Source organism: Arachis hypogaea, chromosome 17 (assembly GCF_003086295.3).
Source record: "Arachis hypogaea cultivar Tifrunner chromosome 17, arahy.Tifrunner.gnm2.J5K5, whole genome shotgun sequence".
Taxonomy (NCBI): Eukaryota; Viridiplantae; Streptophyta; class Magnoliopsida; order Fabales; family Fabaceae; genus Arachis; species Arachis hypogaea.
The window spans coordinates 8,926,366-8,929,587 of NC_092052.1; the positions used below are offsets into that span (position 1 = coordinate 8,926,366).

General features: G+C 23.4%; 1 protein-coding gene across 1 annotated transcript; it reads right to left on the bottom strand.

The window, feature by feature from the left end:
* Positions 1-1,550: 1,550 nt before the first annotated feature.
* LOC112767029 (MLP-like protein 43) lies at positions 1,551-3,222 on the bottom strand. The gene is made up of 2 exons (XM_025812912.2): positions 2,572-3,222; positions 1,551-2,006 (listed from the first exon to the last, which is right to left on the bottom strand). Exons 1-2 carry the CDS (start codon positions 2,762-2,764, stop codon positions 1,735-1,737), a joined length of 465 nt encoding a protein of 154 aa, XP_025668697.1. The 5' UTR covers positions 2,765-3,222; the 3' UTR covers positions 1,551-1,734.

A 3,222-nucleotide genomic window follows, 5' to 3' on the forward strand; every position in this document is an offset into this window, starting at 1 on the left:
TTTAATTATATTAAAAAAATTACAAAAAAATTTGACACAAATTCTATTATCGATAAATTTTATGATACGATAATACAAACATATTTTTTATACTCTAAAATATATTCTCTATCAATATATTTTTATAATATATCTTATATTATATAATTTTTTATATAATTTTTAATATTATATATGTTATTGTTCTCTCGCTTTTGGCATCAGCGGAAGGCCCACGTATAGAAATAAAGAGCTAGCCACAATCATTGCCATCTCAATTATTGAAATGATGATATATCATAATATATGGTTATTATTAGTTGGCTGCTTCAATTTTGTTTCTTCAATTTTGCATCATGCTCCTCACAAACAGCTGCATGCACTGCCTTGCTTCCCACGAGGTATGTGTAAAATTAAATCAAATTTTTAAAATTCTTTTTAGAAACATTTATTATCTTTATACATGATTTAATTTAAATTTTTGATAAAAAATATTTTGATAAAATTATCAACTTTGAAAAAAAAAACCAAGAATTTTGTTGACACTTATAACACAGAGAAATTAAAAATAAAATTATATTTAAAAATATTTCTATTGGTTTTAATTCAATAACAAATACAATAGATAAATTATTTTATCATAATTTATTATGTACAACTACTTCTTATATTTAATAAAATAGAATTACATAATATATATTGTAAAGCATTTATATTTTCATTATTCGTTGTTAGATTTTGTTTTATGTCTGAAAGTTAATAATATTACATATATTTTTTAGTGATTGACTCCTCATTCATATTATTTTTCTTTTGGTTAATTTATTATTTAAAATTTTAATCAATTTTGTGGAAAAAGCTAAGATATACATAAAATTTTAACAATAATGGAGTGGAGGATCTGAAAAGTAGTTAAATTCAGAAAAATTAATATTCAGATTGTCAAAAACATGATATATAAGAGAAAAATTATTTTTAAATTTGAGAAAAATGGGACACTCCCCCACTCCAATATGAAAAATAACAATGAAAATGAAAGTATAGAGATAGACATCACAATTCAGTAATAAATCTAGCTGAAAGTGATTCAGTGATATGATCATTTTATTTGAAATACGAACTAAGATAATATTAAAAAATATTTAAAATAATATTTAAGAAGGATTATCTAAAAATTAATTAAATGAAAATTTAGTTATTATTTTAAGTTGAATGATAATTTAAAATAAAAATGAAAGAATTTGCTATAATTTCGTGTTTTCAACATATCTATTTAATTTTGGCTAAATTAAATAACCTTGAGTAATGCTACATGTACACTAAAATCAGTTATTAAAGTTAACTACCAGTATAAAATACATGTTATAATAAAAATATACATTGAAAATAAATTAAACCACATATGTATTTATATACAAATACATTATTGGTGGCTGATTTTAGTGAAATTTTAATGTATAAATAGCATTTCTGAATAAATCTTATATTTAAAGAAATATAATTTTACCATAATCTTTTAAAATTTCTATGCGATTTTCGGATCTAATCTCTCCACTGTTTAAGAAATAAAATCAAATTTAAGGGATATCTAGATAATATAATCTGGTAATACAATAGAGAAATTCACTGCTTATTAAGTTATTACATTCAACAGGAAATCATCAAATAACATAAAGCACATTCATAAGAAGAATGAGAACATCCTTATCGTTCAAATATTTAATTATTAAAAATTCGATAAATAGATTGTTGGAGCTATGCCTTGAGAACATGATCAGCAATATCCTTAGTAATCTTCTCCTCGAAGTCCAAGTATGCATATGGAGTTTCAACATTCTCATTGATCTTCTCATATTCAATACTCCATTTGACACAAGCACATTCATCATTCTTCTCATTCACTTGAAGGATGAACTTAAAGACCTTATAGTGCTCACTGATATCGTCATCAAAGACTTGGTAAATGATTGATTTGTTCTCTTCATCAATGGCTTCAATTCTCTCCTTTAATGTTTTCACTTTTCCATCTGCTTATACATACATAGAGAAAAAGAAAGAATAATAAACAAGAAAAAGAGTAAGTAGGAATAAACAAAAAGGTTAGTTGGTTAACTTCTTCTTGCGAGTTCAAAAATTGTCTCTCTTAATTAACCTAAATAGGCAAATTTTAAAAAATATATATATTCAAATTGGTCTCAATAAATTCTAAATCAACCATGAATTTTTGTTTCTAATAAATTTTTATTACTTTAGAAGTTTTTGAAAATCCTTACAGATATTATTATTATTATTATTATTATTATTATTATTATTATTATTATATGAAGTTTAAATCTCAATAAATATTAAGACAAATTAGTCATTTTTATAAAAGAATCAATTCATCTCAAGAATCTCTAAAATAATAAAAATTTATTGAAGATTAAAGTGTCCAATTTACAATTTTTTAGAGACTAATTTGAATATTTACTCTTAAAATAAATTGATAATTCTTAAATTACGGAAAAAAAAAGAAAATAATTAATTGGTGGTCCTTCGTTTTTTCATTAATGAATAATTTATTTAGAGTTTATAAATCAAAAGGTTAATTACCTATGAGAAGAGTCCATTGTTTAACTGAATCAGTGCTGTGCCAGTCATCACCTTCATGCAACTTGGATCCATGAATTCTTTCACAAATGTTTGGAACATTGTGGAATTGCTTTGCCAAAACATTAAAGAACTTTGAAGCCGCTACTTGAATCACAACTTCAATACTAATTTTACCACTTAGTAGTGCTACCATGTCTCCTGACAGGAAAAAAAATTTTATATGAAGCAAGGAAGGTATCAAAAACTATGATGATGAGAGATGGTGGAACTTATTCAACATATATAGAAACCATTACCATGTATTTATTAAGAATTGATATCCAACTGTTCAATAAAAAAAATCTAATTACAAAATTAAAAATAGTGTAAAATTAAATTAAAAAATATAAAAATTTAATTATAAATTTAATAAAATAATAAAATAATTAAAATTTTTATTTTATTTTAAAATTTTTAATTATGTTAATCTTAAAAACAAAAAAAATTATAAAATAAAATAATAAAAATGCATGCCAAACACGTTCCTAATTCTCTTCGTGAAAGTGTGAAACTGACATGACCACTTAGGCCTCTACAAGAGGGAATTGATGTTAGGGGTGCAATGCAATGCTAGGAGTTAGGAACACTTCTTTTTTGTTATTTTGTGACTTC

Coding starts and splice junctions, on each gene's coding strand:
- LOC112767029 (XM_025812912.2), bottom strand. CDS start 2,764: ATGGTAGCACTACTAAGTGGTAAAATTAGTATTGAAGTTGTGATTCAA. Junction 2,007..2,571: donor ACAATGGACTCTTCTCATAG/GTAATTAACCTT, acceptor ATGTATAAGCAG/ATGGAAAAGTGAAAACATTA.